Genomic DNA, 19,265 nt, shown 5'->3' on the forward strand with positions numbered 1-19,265 from the left:
AAAATTAATTTCTATGTAATTGTTACAAAGAATGTCTATGAAACTAAAGATGCTGGAATATCTAGTTATTAAATTGAAAGAAAAACATTCCATTAAAAGTATCCCATAAATTTGTCTTATTATAAATGCATTTAATTTAATCACAATATGAAAGAAACAATTAATGTATTTAATTTCTTCTGTCATGGTTTTCAATCTCTGTTTATACTCCTAGTATTCTGACATTTCTTGATATGCCTGTCACAGAATGAAAGCACATGGATGGCCTCTTGCCATCTTCCCTCTACCATGGGTTTCCATTCTAGCAGGGTCAGAACATAATAGACTCTAAGATTTTGCCTCCAAATACTAAAAAAGAAGGAGGAACAGAATTATAAGGTCAAAAGTTTCAAAGTGAAAATTCCCTTTCCAGAGAAATTTCTGAGGTAACATACTTAGTTGCTTCTCTATTTTTAGCACCAGGAGCAGATCGGAAATGCTCTCAATATAAATCTCCTGCTAAAGCACTGGTAGAGATGAAAATCACATACCAATTTTGCTTCTGTGCCAAAGATCAAAATAAATTTTAGGCCTATGCTGTAAAAATGTCAAAGACAAAATGAAAGCTGTACTAAGACAAATTCATTGCAGTATATATATTCACATTTTTCTTTACATGTCATTCCAAATAATGAAAAGATGTAGAGTCATCACAACCAAAATCATATAGATAGGCCCCCACCCCCACTTTTTTACCAAGAGGAGGAGTGTGTGCACGCTTGTGAAGTGACTGAAAAGACTCAAACGGCAACCCATTCTTCCTCCCTTTTCAAAAACCAGCTACCTAATTTGGACTTGCAGAGACCTACCATTAACTTAGCTCATTAACGTTCAGAAGAAGATTCCTGAGTATTATGAGTAATTTCCCTGAATAAACTAATATATTTTTATTTAATCTTCTTTCTCCATAGTTCTGCAGACATATTCATCTCTTAATTTGATTCCCTGAGTATAAACAGTTAAGATACCTGTAATACTGTATCTCTGTTTTCCAAAGTTGAACAGAAGCTAGTGGAAAAGAAAAATTATAAAGATGTTCAACCTTGCCTACTACAGATCCCTGAAGTCACCACTTTGGTGGTGTTCTACATTTATTTTTACCATGAATTTACATTTAAAGAATTACTTCTACCTCAGCCACTATTAGATCTAACAGACAACAAAAAGTAGTCTTGAGCTATTTTCAGTGCCCAAATTTCATAATGTTAAATTACAGGTACAGGCTGTGCAACTAACACTTTTCTAAATTAACAACAATTTGGAAAATATTTAAAACATACAGTGTGTATTGTTTTAATCCATTGGCTCTTTTGATATAATTTCAAAATATGCAATATAACCCAACAAAATTCATGTTGAGATACATTATTACTGTTTATCTTTGCTAAACTTTCAATTTTACATATCATCCTCTTAAAGCAACCAAATCTGTTTCAAATTAACTTAAAATTTTAATTGTGAAGAGTTGATAAAAATATCCAGTCAAAAAAATTCCAAATACTTTTCAGTATCTCCAGCTTATTTCATGCACTGAAGCGTTAGCAGCAGGTTAATGTTAGAGAGGAAAAAAAACGATACAGTACTGATGTTTTCAGAAAAATCAATTTTTATACGCTATATACAGATCTAACCTACAAAAGCTTCGAACAAGCATTTGTAAAGATCTTGGTCATTTACCTTGAGCAACAAGATCTTTTCTTAGCAATGGGTAAAGTACAGGCTCTACTCCATCCATTTCCTGTATAATAAGTGTTTTTCCAAATCTCACTGCCAGCTCAAGAGTGGTTAAGAAGTTGGTGTCCTAGGTAAATAAAAATAAATTGCTGAGTCACATTTTTATGAAATATTAACACTTCGAAATGAACAGAAAGGCATTATACCAGGAGTCTGAATCTTAAATTCACTAATTGGTGAAAAGTTCTATTACAAGCATCGTATGATATTTCAGGGTTTAACCACAAATGTTTAACTTAAGTAAGTTTGATCTATTCAGTTATTGACATACAGGCAACCCATTTAACACGCTGAGCTCTCCATGTGCCACACCAGAAGAAAGCAGGTCTACCATAAGTATTGTGTTATGTTTCAGGTGCTCCTGGAAGTCCTAGCTAGTTAACACATCTCAAATGTTATTAGGTAGCTATGTCTCAAAACTGAATCAAGACCTAAGGACAGGATTCACATAAAGATATCTAAATACAGTCTTTTGCATGTAGGTGTCTAAACATGCACATGGTGTTTAAGATTCCACTACAGTTAATGGAGACCCTAGACAATGCAGACAACAGAGCCTAAAAAGTAATCAAGCCAATCAGCTAGCAGGAGAAACTTTAACTCACCCAAAGATATGCATTTAATACCATCAGAGAGTAGCTAGAAGGCCTGTGCAGAGCTAGCAGTGATCTGTCAAAGACCTACATTCTGTTGAATCAGCATCTTGAGGCCAAGCAGGATTCAGTAAGGGGCTTTTGAAAGGCCCTGGATGCCTAACTATGTGTGTGTGCAACTGAGCAAAGAATCACCACCCATGTAAACAGTAACATGTAGACAATCTTAGGTACCTTAATCTCAAACTGAAATCCAACCTTCTATTTCAAATATAGAGAAAACAACACAAAGACCATAGGGAAGAAGTGTATACATACTCCTGAAATAAAGTGAACTGCAACCAAAAGACCTCTCTGTTTACAAACCTCTTGCTATCTCCCTCTGAGCAGGAAATACTGATACTCCTGGAGGGGGAAGCATGAGGAGATAAACTTGTAGAAGTAATGCCAGATTTTGACCCTCAATTTTAAATACTCTGATCTCCTCCTTGAGTAAACGAATTTTCAATATCATGTAAGAGTCATTGTAACCTAGAACTCTGTGAGAAATTACATGCTTCATGGAATATAACCACATTTTCACTGATTGCTGTCACACCCCTTTAAAAACTGCTCTCTAAGTCTGGAATGGAATGAGCTCAAGCAGAAAAGAACTGTTAAGACCAAGAGTAAATATTGCACCTGTTGATTAATAACTTCCAAACGTGATTCCTTCAAATGTGTCTTCAACCATTCCGTAGCCCGGAAAGAAGGGTCTATCAAAAATGGGCAAACTTTACTCTAGGGGAAGAATAATAAATAGATAAATAAATAAATTTACTGAAATCTACTTTGTTTAAGAATAAAATTGAACAAAGTCCTTTTCTATTTCCCCAAAGTACAGTCATTTTAATTTCATTTTTTTTTAATTCATAAAAAAACAATAGCAGCCTAGTAACAAAATTACTTTTTCTTTTTCTTCCTGTAGTGGGCAAAGGTACAGTACATCTGGGTTTGGACCTCAATGCATTTTAGAAATAATAACAAATATAAGTATTTTGCAGGAATAAAGATACCAATAGCATTTTACTTACAATAACAAATAAATCCAGATCTCAAACTTACAAACATTATAATGTAAAATATTTTGGTGATATCGCCTAGTAACATGAATACTGATGAGACAGCGGGCTTCCATTTTCGTAAAACCTTTATCAAATGTGTGGTTCCCATACCAGTACTGTGCAAAGCTTTACTATTATATAAAGATACGCTATGCCATACACATTGCTTTCTAAATGTTGAGACTTTAATCACCAATACACTAATTATGTAAGTGCTCAGAACTTACACAATGGTCACAACACAGAGTGACCAGAGAGATGGTAGTAAGAGCGGAAATGAAAAGAGACCTATTCACTGCTGACATGTGCATTTAAGATTTTACAGAATCATAGAATGTCCCAGGCTCATGTCCCAATAGCTTTTGAGTATCTCCAGGGATGGAGACTTCCCTGGGCAACCTATGCCAGTGCTCAGTCACCGTCACAGTAAAAAAGTGTTTTCTAATGTCAGGACAGAGTTTTCCATGTTTCAGTCTGTGCCCATTGCCTTTGGTCCTGCCCCTGGGCACCACTGAGAAGAGCCTGGCTCTATCCTACCTGCACCTTCCTTCAAGTATTTCTAAACATTGGTAAGATTCCCCTGACCCTTCTCTTCTCCAGGCTCAACAGTTCCAGCTCTCCAGCCTTTCTTTATAGGAGAGATGCTCCAGTCCTTTCATCATCTTTGCGGCCTTCCACCAGAACCTCTCCAGTACATCCATGTCTCACTTGTATTGATGAACACAAGACTGGACACAACACTCCAGGTGTGGCCTCATCAGGACTGAGGAGGAGAAGGATCCCCTTCCTTGACCTGCTGCCAATACTTTGCCTACATCAGCCTAAGACACAATTGGCCTTCTTTTTTGCAAGGGCCCATTACTGGCTTATGTACAGCCTGGCATCCACAAGGAACCCCAGGTCCTTTTCTGCAAAGCTGTTTGCAACTGGGTAACCACTGAGACATGTTGGTGCCTGGGGTTGCTCCTCCCCAGGTGCAGGACTTGCAATTCCTCTTGTTGAACTTCATGAGGTTCCTGTCAGCCCACTTCTCCAGCCTGTCACGGACTCTCTGGGCAGCAGCTCGACCCTCTGATCTCCTCCCAGTTTTGTGTCATCAGCAAACAGGCTGAGGGTTTAAACATGTATTTTCAGAAATTCTCTGGTTCATTCTGATAGAAGAACACTTTCAAGGTCTGGGGTTTTTTAAGGTTCTGAGTCCTACTATTTCAAACTGAGTAACAACACAGACCTCAAGCTGCATGACAGGGAAACATAGACAATATCCTAACGCCAAAAGACAAAGAGCAGCATAAAAGCTTAAGAATCATGCTGTAAATGACTTTGGTAAAATACCGCATTCAATTCAGTTTTAAAGGGGTGGTGAAAAAAACTGTCCATAAAGAATTAGTTGGGCTGAGGGAGCACTTGAAAAGCTCTGCATACACAGTGAGATTTTTAACAGCTCGATCTATTCAACTCAGGAAAATCAAAAATAAGATTTGATTACAGCATATAAGTAACTGTAAGGGTACAAGATGGTATTTATTGAAGAGTTTTCAAGCAACTGAGAAAGGAGTAGCTAGATGTACTATCAAGATCATAAAGCAAAATAAATTTAAATCAGAGAAAAGGCTGTAGCTGATTTGAGAGAATAGTCTATCATCCAAGTGGCAAATGCAGATTCTCCTCCTGGCACTAAATCTTTACTTTCTAGCAGGTCCAATATTATGTGCATAAATGCAATTGTATATGAATATCATTCATTCTATACATCTATATATAACTATACGATAAAACTGAATCATATAGTATAGTATTATCATATTTCTCTCAAATGTCATTAGCTACTGCCCTTAAGTGAATGGCATTTTGCATTCTGTATCACAGAGCTTATCTGATGATATCTAAGGGTTTAAAATCTAGTTCTTGTAAAATGTATCTGCACATGGCTTTTCCCTTTTTCTGAGAAAAAATATTAGAAATGATAAAGTGAACATAGGATACAATCTTCCGCTGTTTGTGTTGCTGTTCATAATTATTCACTCTTTAAGCCTTAATAGACTGATACCAGGCTTTGTCTTTTCAACATCTGGAAGAAAATTATAAAAGCAAAACTGAAAAATACGTATTTTCTGTAACTGTTTTTCTTCTTGCTACAGAAAACCCAGAGTTACACAAGTATTGGTGTCTCTGTGCGTTCTGTGGTGCTAAGAAAATAACACAAATGAAATGATTCAAAATTTCAGAATTATGCCATGTTACTGAAATTTGTAGAAACTGAAATACTTCCAAGATAAGACAAAAAAATCCCACCAAATTACCTGCAAAATGACAAGAGCATTTTCTATTGAAAGGTCATCTGAAGGTAAACCTTCACTTTTCCAGACTAACTCCTCACTTTCTGTACACAGGAAACGCCGTAAATCGAACTCTAATAAATAAAAAAGTTTAAGTTTTTGCTAATATTGTCTGCATAAATTTTAAGCATTTAGCACTCTATATAATGCGAAAACTGTCTAATCTACAGTGCAAGTCTGCAGACTTCCCTTAATTTATTATTCTATTGCTTGAACTTAGTACTATTAACCAGCTGGTGTTATAAAAAATATTTAATGGTGTTACTAACACATATCAAAAAAATAACTGGAAAAGCAGAAGCATTCGGAACGCAATGGCAAATTTACAACAGTTAGTGTGAATACATTTATTTACGTAAACTTTTATTTTTAAACATGGACTATGGAGCTAAATCTTAAGAATTTGTAAGTATTTATAATCTTAATAATTTCTAGAGTTATCCCAAGAAATAGTCTGTATATACAAGTACTTATTGAGTAAGAGAATGTCGCTTTTCCATTGGAACACCAAGATAATTAAGACTGTCCATTAGAACTCACTGGCATTTCTCAATCAAGCTTAACTACTTACACATAGGCACACAGACACACACACACACACTTACTTTCAAGGCCTGCTGATTTGATCCATTCATCCAAGCTGGTTTTCCTCTGATCTTCAGGAGCAGCAGAAAGATAAGTAATAAATGCAGCTGCTAACTGAGCTTTTTTAGGCAGTGTAGCCAGTTCATCTGTTATCTCTGACACCTTAAAAAAAAATTAGAACAGAATACACAGGTATATTACAAACAAAAATTATGTTAAGATTTCTCATCAGTTACTAGAAAGTCAGAATTAAATTTTACTTCCATGAGAATACAATTGACACAGTCTCTCTCTTTTGTATTTCAGGTATCTATACATAGCTAACTCATAGCTACACACATGAAAGTACGTGAAAAGTTCTTTTTAGCTCTGGAATTGAACATGAACAGAAGTTTCTGAGAACTTAGCTACTAAAAATCTATCAATCTGATGAACAGTTCACCTTTTCACTTATAAGCAACTGGGTAAATAGTATTATAGTAAGAAAAATAAATACACATCACTAGTCAGAGTCAGCTAGTGAGTACCACTTACAATATGTAAATACTGTATGTACCTATTACACTTAAAAATGTGACTCACTGCAGACTTATGTGATAAAATAAATTTATCATATATCTTCAAATAATTTATCTGCACACTACCTCTGCTTTGAAATGTTCCAATATTTTGGAGAAAAATACAGTGTGTACTATTAATATATAACCTGGGCTTTCTAAAGACAGGGGTAATGTACCAGAAAGAAAAACTGTGAGCAACCACTTTTAAAAACATTTAAAATCTGGGGTTCAAATACAGGCAATCCTTACTATAGAAGATGGGATAGCTTTAAAGCTACTTTAACAGGAAAATCAACCTTTTTTTCCATTATGCTAGTCAACCTACAGGAAGGATTCATTAAACCCTAACTTTAGTTCTTCAAAACGCACGTAGTCTAATTGTTTAGGCTTTTTTCAGTGTCAATTGAGAGACAGGACCATGTCTCTCAGCAGAGAGATTTTTTCCAGTTTTAGATAACCAAGAAAGCTTGGCATCACTTTCTTGAGATGACAGCTATTTTCAGCTGGTATATATCTTGAAATTTTACTTTTTGTTTCAGGCTGAAGGAGGGCCTGTGTGTGCAAAGAAGTTTCAGAAGGAAGAAAAGCTTGTATTTCTAATGAGAAATTAAAAAAATGTACTTAGGAGACACAGAATGGCAATAACTCACATTCTCCAAACAGTGCAAAACCTCAGTTTTCACATTATTAGCTATAAGATTTGCTTACCAAAATTTTCACTAACCTGAGTGTTCCATCTTTTATGTTCCCTATCAAGCTGATTTATTAGTATCTCTGCAGCTTTCAATGTTTTCTGAGCTTTATTTAGTTCTGCTTCAAGTTTTGCTGCTTCTGTTGTTCTGCTCTGGAATCTGTAAGAAAACTACTGTTTGTAATAGCATTTCATTGCATGAACTACTAAATTTTTGGACAGTTATTTTCAAGGCAGTTTAATTGCCTGAATTTGTAATTAATCCCCCCCCAAATCTTTTTTATACATTCTGCTTCTAATTGGCAGATATCTTGTTAAGACTTCTAACTAACAAAATTTAGACAGATGCACAGGTAAGATTTAAAAATACATTTATATTGTAGACTCTAATGTCTCAAAATCATTACTTCTTAAAAAGCCTGACTTGATTTTAGTGATTGTGTTTTGTTCTGCACCTAGACACAACAATAGCGGGCTCAATGGCATACTGTACATTAGTATTTTTTTGGTAAATTTAAACTATGAAACCTTTAAAGGAGAACATCACTAATTCATATGAATGACCCCAGTGCCATGTGCATTACTCTATTTTGTAAACTACCACTAAGTAAGAACATGCCCCAAACAACAGTCAAGGTTTAGGTATTGATTTGTAATGTTTAATGCCTACTCAGCTAAATTAATATTTAATTAAAATAATGCATTTACTATTCACCTTTTTAAAAATAATATATTTAACTGTAATGTACAGTATTTAGTTAATCTAAGACATCACTATATAATTTAATGAAAAGGAGAATTCAACAACTTTTTTTTTTTTGCATCTTACAAAACATGACATTTAGTAATATGCACAAATGTCAGGTCAGGTTGTATAGCAATACAGTATCCTGTATTAACTACATAAAAGAAACCTCAAACTAAAAGACTTGTATTCTACTGAATTTGGAGAAAGTATAGAAGTTCACCACAGCAATTTTTATGGCAGTGTAAGTAACGTACTTGATGAGATGCTAAATTAAAAGGACAGTTAGCTAGCTGTCAGGAAAGTAGGCCACCCTAAAAGAAATAGAACTGCCTTTCTTCAAGCTGTGATCACTGAAAGTCTTGTATAGGAATGTTTCCAAAGTCCAAAGGAGACATAAAAGTCCTCTTAGTTTTAAAAGTGAGATACATACTGCTTATCTTTGCAGTGTCTACACTGAAGGCTTCCAACACAGTAACAAGAAACAGGTAATTTTAAGGAGCATTTCATCTGCTAGATGAGATGAACTCTATTCTAACAGTATTCATTTCCACTGAGGGTCTAGAAAGCCTCATTATTGCTACTTCTGATGTAAATTCAGAGCAGGGAAAGACATTTCCTTAGATAAATTTCATTACTCATACTGTAAATTCATCAATAGTTTTATTAGCACCTTAAAATAAACAAACCTGACTTACTTATCTTTGAGTTCCGATACTTTTTGACCAACAGAGTTCAAAAGATTTTCTAACTTCTGTTTTCTGTCTTCAGTTTTCTTGAGATTACTAAAAAAATTTAACATTTATTTTAAGATTATGGAGGATAAATGCAACAGGGAAGTCATTTACATAGAGATAGTTCAGAGACAGTTCTTTCTTGATTTATATTGACAAAAATCTGTTTTCACATGTAAAAGTTTTGACTACATCTCATCATATAGCTTCAAAAATGGAAACCAAACAACCCATTCAAATATATTCTTAAAGATGAGAACAAATGCTTCCATTAAGGAATTTTAAGACTTCGTAAAACAATCAGTATAGATTCCTCAGGTTATGGATATTCATAAGACTATGTCGTATCTTTTTGATCCCAAGAAGAAACTGAGTATGCTTAGAATGTGACTGAAAAAAGTGGAGCTAGCAGACATCTTTCTTACAAAATAATGGGTTTCACCAACACAATACATTTTAAACTCATATGTGATCTTCATTTCTTCCTGTCACATTCCAGCTGACACAGGTAACTTGTGATTGGCCAAAAAATATCCAAGGCATAGCTGCCAGGGAAAACCAAATAGTGCACGCTTACTTTTCCTGTCTCAGCATGAATGTTTTATTACCTATGGATGAGGCAGTTTCTTATATCTTTTTATTTTCCTTTTTAATAAACTTCAACTACACCTTGGCAGCTTTAGTTTCACCCACCACCATTGGAATTAAGAGCATTTACTTTGTAACAGTGTCTAACTTACGCTTCCAAGCCAGCCTTTTCTTTTTCCAAAGGCTGAATTCGTTCTAGGACATGGGAATACTGGACATTGGCATTGACCCAAGCTGCTAATGGAGCAGCTGCAGCACTGGCTCTTTTAGCATTCTGGAAAAAATCAGTAACAGTTACAAGAAAGTCCTTGAAGTGTAATGTAGATAAGATAAATACAGCATAAATAACTGCAACAGATTTACAAGTTATCAATTTAAATATGCCAATTAGCCAGATCCCCTAATGAACTTTTCTTTTAAATTGTTACTAAGAGATTGTATTTTAGGCCATCAATCCATGTAACAAAATAATGGGTGTCTTTTCAGCTATGAAGCTTCACTGAAGTTAGTAAGCTTCATAAATTAACGCATAATTTATTAACATGTTCCTTCTCAGGGAACTACAACTTTGCTTTTAAAAATAAGAATTCTTTTTTATAGCTACTACCAAATCAATTCTAAAACATCACCCATACATTTAATCATCATTAGTCCTCCTTTTTTTAATTAAGTGTATTGTTAAGACTCTTACTATTACCAGGAAGCCAGGAAGACCCAGTTACAATTCCTTTATCTGAGTTCTGATTTATACTAGTGACAAAAATCTCCAAGGACCTGACTCCTCATCCCACTGCTCGTTAGTAAAAAAATTTTCACTATTAGAGGCAGTGTGTGACAGAGTAACCTCTGCTACAATTTTATCTCTTTAGACTGACAAACTCTAAGCAGAAATAATCACTTTTTCTATAATTTCATTCCAAAAATTATGTTGGAAAACCAGACAATCATGTCTTTTTTTAAACTTTCCTTTTTTTTTTCCCCTCATCTTTTTTCATTTTATGTAGTGCAATCAGGAATTACCTTTGGATCAAAAGATGGTCTGTTCTTAGAAAGAAGTTCTTCAACACTCTCCCGTATTTCTTTTGGAATATTACGGGCATCAAAGGTTGCTATGTCCTCCCTCACTCCTCTTTTAGCCAAGAAACTGTAAAAAGAATTAAATAACTAAGTAAAAAAGAAACAATGTTAAAGAGATTATTTCTGCATGAGACCAAAGAATTCTGTACATAGTGTTTCTGAATATAATAAAAAGATTTTCATATTGCAAATTACTGCTTAAGTTTAAAGCTTAAATAATATCCTTACCTCTTCATGCTCACCCATGATGTATCAAAAATCCCCATCAGCCGTAAAACTCCTTCTAGTATGTCTCTGATTATGTCTGGGGGCATCCGTAATGACCGGATTTCTGACAAAGACTCTGGTTTTATATTTCCAACTGCTAATTTAGCTTCATTAACCAGTGGCTTAAAATATAAAAACACATTTAAAAAGAGATGAGGATATAAGAAACAGAACATTTGCCATTTCAGTATTCATACGATTTCTTGTTCTTTTTATATATTTTATTACCTAACCAACTGCCACTGATGCATACAGGCGCACATTTATTTAAAAATTGCCATGTGTTTATTAAGAGATTATGAATGTATTTCCATAAAAGCCAGCATGTTATACCCCTGACCTTCCTTCATTTTTCATTCAGCACTGTAATTCATAAACATTATATAGATATTAATACCAATCATGTTTGTTTATTCTTTCATTGCTTAAAAGTTCATTGTCATACAGATATGCTTTAATAATGATGCTAATTAACATCTGTAGGTATGCCTGAGGGTGTCTTTCTAAAGATGTGCAGAAGTACAGGTCACAAAAGCTTTTTATCTTCAGTAACTAAACAAATCCAAACATCCTTTGCCCTTATCAAAAAGCAACAAAATTATAAGACAGAAGAAAATTAAAGTTTATCATTAAACACTGTGAACACCTTGCACATCCTTCATATTTATCAAAGACCACAGAAAGGTATTTGCCCTAATCCTGTAGTTCTATGTCACTTTCAATACAAGGATATAATTCCTTGGCATTTATGATATTTAAAAGGAAAAAAATTACGTTGCTGTACTTTTTTCTTGTTGTTTAATACAATTTTAAAATGGATGGGATGGAAAACAGAGACTAAAAGCAATGACTGAACACACACACCTCTCAAAAAACCTGATGCTTAATGGCTGTAAGGTTTCTGGAACAAGCAGTTTGCTATTAGCAACATTAGGATATATAATTTTCAGAACTTAGTAATAACTAGAAACTATTGCTCGTTAAGCTATTTACATTCAGCTGATGATAGAACCAGATTGATCATGGCAGAGTAATGTAGTTGGTCTACATAAGATATTAGTAATAGAAAAACATCCCACAAAATCTGCATAGTTCAGCTGTAGACAGCAGCAACCCAGAAATAGAAACTGAAGGAAAAATTTGGCCTGAAAATTCATTCTGTAATTAAGATTTAATGGAACACAAATGCCAAAATGAAAATCTCAACCTGGTAAATAAAATACTATTTTCTAATGCATAAAAGCCTTAATATCAAAATAACTTAAAGCAAGATTTAAGACATACAGGGATACATTTTGCAGAAATATTTTGTATGGCAGGACTTACCTGAACCTCTTTTAGTTCCACTTCAATTTTTCTTTTTCTCTCTTCTATTTCTGCAGCCTCTTCTGCTATTCGGTGTTTTAATTTTTCCATTTCTGTTTTTTGCTCACTAGCACTCTAAAATAAAGAGAATACCTTTAGTTTTCAAATTTACACAATTTTATTCCATTAGGTCTTTTATTCTTTTAATCTTGATTGTAATGTAATTTGCAAAATACCAATTGCAATATCTTGCTGAGACTGATACCAGACATGTTGACTAGATAACTAAATTATGGAATAAGCATCTTCTGCTTTTACTATGTCTCCTTCTCTTTCTTTACCACAGACAAGATCTGTACCTCTATTTTTGAGGCTCATTATGACCTTTTTTCTCCTTGCCTCTGATTTTTCATTCCTTATCAAGATGTCAGTCCCCCTCTGAAAGGGTAAGCAGTGACAGACTGTAAATCCTTACTACATTGGAAAGTACTATTTTCCTGCTGTTGTCTTTACAGATGCTCACCTTTCTTTCAAGATGCCATTAAAACTCTCCTTTTCTATAATGCTCATAGAAGCAGCAGTGGTATTGGAACTAAAGCCTATTAATCTAAAAATACTAATATTTTGTTTAGCAGGAAATTTGCACCCTTCTGTCTGTAAAGATACTTGCCATATGTCCTACATCATAATAGGTATTTTAAGCTCTTTGGGTTTACATCTGGGTTTTTTTTTAGACTTGTACTGTGTCTACCATACAGGAGATGGTATCTATTAGCCATCTCCAGGGCTCCTTAGTACTTCAGTACAACAATAAACGCCTAGTATAAAAAAAAAACCTCAAGAACCACAAAAAAAAAAAGAAAAAAACAAGAAAAACAAAAACAACAACAAAACCACAACAAAACAAACAAGAAAAAATCCCACCAACATACAAAATACAAAACAAACAAATAAACAAAAAGCACACACCAAAACCCAGGGATTACCAATGCCTGCTACAAAACAAATAATTGAGGATAAATGCGTAAAATAAGACTAATATTCTAGACTCCGTTCACCTAAAAGATAAAAGACAACAAATCCCAGAGTTTAAATTTTCCCAGTATAACACATAATTATCAGCAGCAATTGCTGAGCTGAGTTGAACTTGTAGCAGAAGGTAATAGATATACGTAAGCAGAAAAAAAAATGAGATTAATAATAATCTTTCTGAGCACTTAACACAAGCTATATAGAGGAATATGTCACTGAAGATTATATTCAAATCCATAAAACATTAGCTACCTAAATCTCGATTAGACATTTCATATTAATGTACATGTACTGAATGATGGCTCTGAATAAGAAAACCTTAAAATTCAGTTGTAGGTCAAAAGCCTTGCTCTGAAAGAGTCTGCATGTATTACAGCCCTCTCTCTTTCATAAATCAGAATATTTGAAGTGACATTAAAATGTTAAAGGGCACCTATTCTTTATGATAATCTAAATAATGAGAATTTTACTGTAATTTTTCTGATGTCAGTGGGCCCATCCTGTTTCATGGCTTTTTATTATTCTTTGATTTTATCCTACAATGTGATATGAGCTACCCACACAACCTGTAACTCTACTGGACAACAGCAGACACAGATTTACAACAGAAAACAGGGAAAATGGCATAATAAATTCTTGAGGCCAGCAGTGAACACACCAAGCCAATCATCATTATTCAAATTTATGTGCAAATATAGCCTTAAAGCATTAAAAACTTCCAAGTGAAGTAGGTTTATATAAAATTACTGTGGACTAAGTAGTTTGAGAAACAAACTACTTTACTGCAAGCAGAGAATGTCTTTGGCATTGAACATCTTTAAGTTTTCTTCAAACTGATCAGACCAAACCAGTGACAAAACAAGCAGTGCAGTGACAGCAGATTCATTATGGCTTATCCTACATTTATGATTCCTAGAAGTATTAATGTAGAGATCTATTTTCTGCACAATTATTTTACTTAACTGGGAAAACATTACTAAAGAAAATTACCTTCTCAAAAAATAGAATGTCTACCTGTGAACTGAAGAATAAAAATTCAAGGAGTGATGAACACAGAGGTATTATTCAACCTTCTTTGAGGTTAACTTTAGAAGGACTGGACCTCATGAAATACATTCTTTTGAACAGTCCACAAATTTAATTCCTGGCATTTGTTACTTTAAATTGTGCTACTTGTCAGTCTTTTGTTTAAATTCCCTGTTTGTAGTAAACATCATAAAATGAATCAGTTTGGATTTGTGAATTTCTAGGAAAACCTTCAGAGTAAACTACAGCAGTAAATACTACTCAGGTGCAAAACTGATCTCTTCCAACTCCATTAGTTCAAATATGATTACAATTATGTAATTCTCTGTCCTGTTGCAGTTTATTCAAGCCTCAGGGCTCATGCACTCCCTTAGGCAAATTCTTGTAAAAGCATCAGGTTTTATAACCCTGAAAAGAACAAAGCACAGGCAGGAGACCAAAAATAGAAAAGCACATCTTTTTTTCCTCCATTTCTTGATATCATTGTATACAACACCTGCATGGATACTGTAATTTCTTGAAGGGCAGCATCAGCCTCATCCTGCTTTGTTTTGAGTAAAATGCTCTGCTCTTCAGCTTTTCTGTTCAGTTCATCCACCAGTGCTTTAGCTTCATTCAGCTTTGAAACACCTGCCTATAAAAGTTTATAAAAAGCAGTTACGTAGCAATGAATTTTAAAAATATTTACATGAAGGTTGGTTACAAACATTATGCATAAACTAAGAGTGATGTAGATTAATATTCTTAATTTTTTCAATTTATGTTCCACATTTTCTCAATATTTACATTTTCTTAGCATTATTTAATCCAAAAATGAGATTTAGTACTTACAGATGTGTTGCTGTAAGATCTGTTACTACATCAAAAAGTCAAAACCAAAATTCTCTAAATAATAAACTTTCAATGGAACAGCAACTAGTACATAATCTTGTTCTCATTAATTAATAGCATTACAGTTAACTGATACTAATGACACAGATCTTCTATAAAAGCAAATTTACAAAAAAATTAAACTAATTAGAACAAATTAATTATCCTATTTCTACATATTTGTACATTTTCTAAAGAACATATATGCACATAAAGCAAAGCCTAAAGCAAAGCCTCAATTATGCTTAATTATTTTCTTTATGCACACTTCCTAAATTATTTACTCTGTGGTAATCAGATAACAGAATTATTTCAAGATGTATTAGGAAAAAAATATTACCTGCAAGATGTTTTGATTTAGGATATACATAATAAATTTCACTTAAATGATTACTTTTATTTAACCAGAACATTTTACAAGCAAATGAGTGCCTGTCACAAACAAACCACAGCTACTTTCTAAATAAATACTAAGGCAATTTCCACCATTACAAATGTAAATCTTCTTAAATTGCTTACTACCGAGACAGAAAAATGTTGCCAGGCAGAATAAAAACAGGGTAGATTACAAGGTAAGGAAGTATCTTGATAGTTGCTTTAAGAAGAAATACAGCTTTACAAGTGTGGTTTCAGAATAGCAGCAAGGGTCACTGGGAAAAGGGGCTGAAAGGGAAGGGAGAAGGGTAAAGAGAAAAGTTACACGTCCTGAAGGATCATACAGAAGATCTTTCCAGAAATACATTGGGAGGAGAAGGAAGAGAAGTATGTGTGACTGGAAAGATAAGAAATGGGTTTTAAAAATAAGCATGTTAGGCATAGAGAACAGGAGGAAAACGATGCCTGTGAGAGGAACTGCATTTGGTCTAGAACTGTGTAAAGGTCTGATGCATGGAAAAGGAATTCAAAATCAATTCAAAAAGACAAAATGAGAAAGAATCATAACAAAGGGAATCTTGGTCAAAGCTACACAAGAGCACCATGAGGTTAAAGAAAACTGCTTTTTGAACTAGCAAGAATCACACAAAGCAGGAAGGTGCTGTAGAGATGTAAAGACAAGGGATGGAATATGTAACTACATGGGGAAAATTTATACCAACAGAGGCATAACATAAATGTATGGAAAGATGATGGGTTGTTTGCAACATAATTCCAATACATACACATGAAAAAAAAATAATGTGCTTTCAAGTACTACTTACTCTTCCAGTCTGATACATTCTTGAGGAAAAATATTAACAAAAACAAGAAACCATTCTTCACCCTTTAAGGCATTTGAACAAGGATGTGAACTAAAATTCATACTATTCCTTTCCTGAAATCAGAGCATCTGCATGTACCGACAGAGGACACCTCACAAAACCATGTTAGCCGCTACACGGCATTTCCCAATGTGAGAGTATTTTGAAAAGCCATATCTTAAAAATGTCTTAAATACATACCTGCAGGTGGTTCTGCCTTTTTATTAGCTCTCTTCTTTTACTGTTATTGATGGTACTGTATATACGAAGGAATGTCATATACCTGCTAGGTGTTGCTCCATACATTTTACATGATTTGTGGATTGCCAGAAATGACTTCAGAAAATCAGAATCACCTGTACAACACAATTTGTTACACAGACAATAATATATTCATTCTTATCTCACATTACAATAACTGAGGTAGAGCAACATAGTACATTTTTTGTGATCTAAATTAAGGGCATTAAAAAATTCACAAAGAATACATTTTTTCAAACACTTACAGGGAAATAACATGTTTGAAACAACACTTGAAATTCATATTCCTTAGAAAAAAATATACTGAAACTGTTTCATTGACTAATGCTTTATGAAAAGTAGCTAAAAGTACTATGCAAATGAGTGCTGAGTCACTGGTCTCCTAGATTACTGTTTGACACCCTATTTTAAAAATGTTTAAATTTTAAGTTGTATTATAAAACCAAATTATTCTGGAAAAAGGGCATTATTTCCAAGAAATTAGTTACTGGAGATAAGGAATTATTAACATAAAATAACTAGGTCTAGTGCAAGAATAATGGAACATGCAGACTGAATAACTCTCGAATTATCAGATTCTGAGGTTGTAAAATAACATCCACATAGAAGGAAGACACAGGACAAAACAAAACAAGGCTTAATCAGTTTATAAAAATTAATATACATCACAATTGCTTGTGACAGAAGAGACTGTTTTAGTCAGCCAGGATGTATGCTCTAGACCAGTGCTGCTCAAAATGCCTGCCATTTGAACACTACTAAAGTCTATGAATATGCTGGCAAAACCAGACTCAAAGTATCTATGCTATTATCTACGCCCAATACAAAACCGGTAAGTGTTTCAATAATAATAAATAGTGGGTTCACCTAAATATTACCTGAGTGTTTTTTCTTAAGTTCCTTATGTGCTTTTCCAGTCTTTTCTTGTTCATCTGTATCATTCAGAAGCATTTCAGGTATCTAAAAAAAATGAGCATGACTTTTTTGTATGAAAATTATGAACAATGAAAATATGAGTTAAAATTGTAAAACCCAAGCCTTTAATCTATTTTCTTATTTGAAAAGACTGAATATGATAACTTTATTCAGAATAAGGTATTTACTGAATATATATATATAATTAAAAAGGTCAGTTCTGTCTTTCCCTGTCACTAAATTCCTGTAGTCTCCAGTAAAAGGAGCTTTTGCTGGTTGCAAGAAAAATAAACTAATTCTCAGAGGACTCTTACAGTAACCTAAATGTCAAACATGTAAAAAGATATACAACTGAAAAGGAAATCAGCTGGTCTGAACTAAAACTGTTGCAGACACAACAATGGAATTAAACAGTGCCTAAGTCTAAGTCTTTGAAGTCTTTTTTATGTTCTACAATGGGCTTACCTTGACTTTTTTATCTACTATACAACATACAGTAATAAAAAAAAAGTATTTCCAAAGGTTCTGGCATATGACTAAATGATGACTAAAACTAAAAAAAAAGGAAAAAAGGAAAAAAAAAAAAAGGAAAAAAAAAAATCCCTACTGAAGTGGAAGTGAATATACCCTGAAAATATTTTTTTTAGCTGTGGACAGAGCTGATCCAAATATTTTTGCCAAACAAACTTTAAGTACAACCTGCTGTCAAGTGAAGGAGCCCCAGCAACCCTGGCAAAAATGGACACTCTGTCACCAGCTCCCATAGCTCCCCCAGGAGGGTGACTAACCCCATGATTCAGGTGTGAAACCCATCCCAGATGTGAACGGGATAGGCCAGATCACCTTACACAGACTGAAGGGATTACTGCATAGGAATCTTGGGACACACTATGGAATACAATGGAAGACCGTTTCATCTTAACACAGGACTTACTATGGGCTGTTGAAGCACCCACGGGAGTTGGCTTGCCAGAGGTACTAGAAGGTCCAGGCCAGCTACCTGAAAGACTGTGGAGCCTTGCAGTCAAATGAAACCCAATTGCATGTGTCTCTGTGTGTGTCCATGCCTGTGCAGGATACAATCAGGAAATCCTAGATCCAAGGCCAGATACCAGAGGGACTGGATGTCTAAGCCCAGTTACTGGATCCTACTGTGTGTATGCGCATGAACAGTGAGGCAGTATGTGTACAGCTGGAGTAGGTTAGTGGCCTCAGGAGCTTGTACATCCAGATGTCAGCAAGTGGGGAGGCCAGGGCATCCAGAGGCAATTACTGCAGGGTTTGTGTGTCTGCGCCCAGCTAGTAGTGAAATCCACATTCTGCACATGTACATGTTTCCCACTAATGGGCCTTCACTGTCATCACTCATAGAAGGGAACAGGATAATGACAATGGTGCCATTTGTGTTTGTGCTGAAGGTTTGTTGGTGCTGTTCTGTGTTACCAATTAAATGTATACATGTGCTGTATATGTGCATCTATGTCTGTGCCTACTGGGAATACATGCTCAGCTTCACTGGTTCAGGTTGGGGCTGTGAAGCTTCACAGAAGCCTTGCCTCTATC

The 19,265-nt window shown here is 34.5% G+C and overlaps 1 protein-coding gene across 2 annotated transcripts in view; it reads right to left on the minus strand.

Moving 5' to 3' along the window:
* DYNC2H1 (dynein cytoplasmic 2 heavy chain 1) overlaps positions 1-19,265 on the minus strand; it is a 164,747-nt gene that overhangs the window by 93,429 nt on the left and 52,053 nt on the right. For both annotated transcript variants that reach the window (XM_057399766.1, XM_057399765.1), the window contains 13 exons: positions 17,666-17,747; positions 16,728-16,882; positions 14,915-15,052; positions 12,382-12,495; positions 11,017-11,177; positions 10,732-10,855; positions 9,864-9,985; positions 9,088-9,174; positions 7,678-7,804; positions 6,414-6,555; positions 5,773-5,882; positions 3,048-3,146; positions 1,717-1,840 (listed from right to left, as the gene is read on the minus strand). In XM_057399766.1, the coding sequence (XP_057255749.1) occupies positions 1,717-1,840; positions 3,048-3,146; positions 5,773-5,882; positions 6,414-6,555; positions 7,678-7,804; positions 9,088-9,174; positions 9,864-9,985; positions 10,732-10,855; positions 11,017-11,177; positions 12,382-12,495; positions 14,915-15,052; positions 16,728-16,882; positions 17,666-17,747 (1,585 nt within the window). The remainder of the gene's footprint in view (positions 1-1,716; positions 1,841-3,047; positions 3,147-5,772; positions 5,883-6,413; positions 6,556-7,677; positions 7,805-9,087; positions 9,175-9,863; positions 9,986-10,731; positions 10,856-11,016; positions 11,178-12,381; positions 12,496-14,914; positions 15,053-16,727; positions 16,883-17,665; positions 17,748-19,265) is intronic.

The sequence above is a fragment of the Pezoporus wallicus genome, unplaced genomic scaffold (genome assembly GCF_028554395.1).
Source record: "Pezoporus wallicus isolate ANWC-B61680 ecotype Strahan unplaced genomic scaffold, APGP_CSIRO_Pwel_v1 scaffold_6446, whole genome shotgun sequence".
NCBI classification, from domain to species: Eukaryota; Metazoa; Chordata; class Aves; order Psittaciformes; family Psittacidae; genus Pezoporus; species Pezoporus wallicus.